Source organism: Sphaeroforma arctica (assembly GCF_001186125.1).
Source record: "Sphaeroforma arctica JP610 unplaced genomic scaffold supercont1.3364, whole genome shotgun sequence".
NCBI classification, from domain to species: Eukaryota; class Ichthyosporea; order Ichthyophonida; genus Sphaeroforma; species Sphaeroforma arctica.
The window spans coordinates 3,139-3,577 of NW_014037194.1; the positions used below are offsets into that span (position 1 = coordinate 3,139).

The 439-nt window shown below is 43.1% G+C and overlaps 1 protein-coding gene across 1 annotated transcript; it reads left to right on the top strand.

The window, feature by feature from the left end:
* Nucleotides 1-250: 250 nt before the first annotated feature.
* Nucleotides 251-424, top strand: SARC_13500 (hypothetical protein; the record flags this gene model as incomplete). Its single annotated transcript, XM_014292368.1, has 1 exon — nucleotides 251-424. A coding segment is annotated over one exon (174 nt), but the record flags the coding sequence as incomplete, so codon positions are not given.
* Between the last annotated feature and the right edge of the window lie 15 nt (nucleotides 425-439).

The window sequence follows — 439 nt, forward strand, 5'->3', positions numbered from 1 at the left end:
CCATGGAAATACCGATTGAAGAGAGCAACATTGCTCTATACGACAGCGACGTCGCGGATAAGGTCAGGATGGAGGCAGCACAGTGTGAGGCCCAATTCGAAGGGGCGGGTGAAAATGAAGTAAGAAATGTGGTCAAATTATTTATATGAATCATAGCAGGTTGTAAATAGATATGATGTATTGTTCATAGAGTTCTTACTCTAGAGTCTGTAATAGCCAGAAATTATATCCGTCCATTTGTGTCATGCAGGGTGTCGAGATGTGGCGAGTCGTAGACTTCAAAGTGCAGAAACAGGACGAGGAGGAGATGGGCAAGTTTTACGATGGTGACTCGTATATAGTCTTGAATACCTTTAAAGCCGATCCAGATAGTGAAAAATTCAACTTCAACGTGCATTTTTGGCTGGGCGCGAATACTACGCAGGTATGCAACGTATAT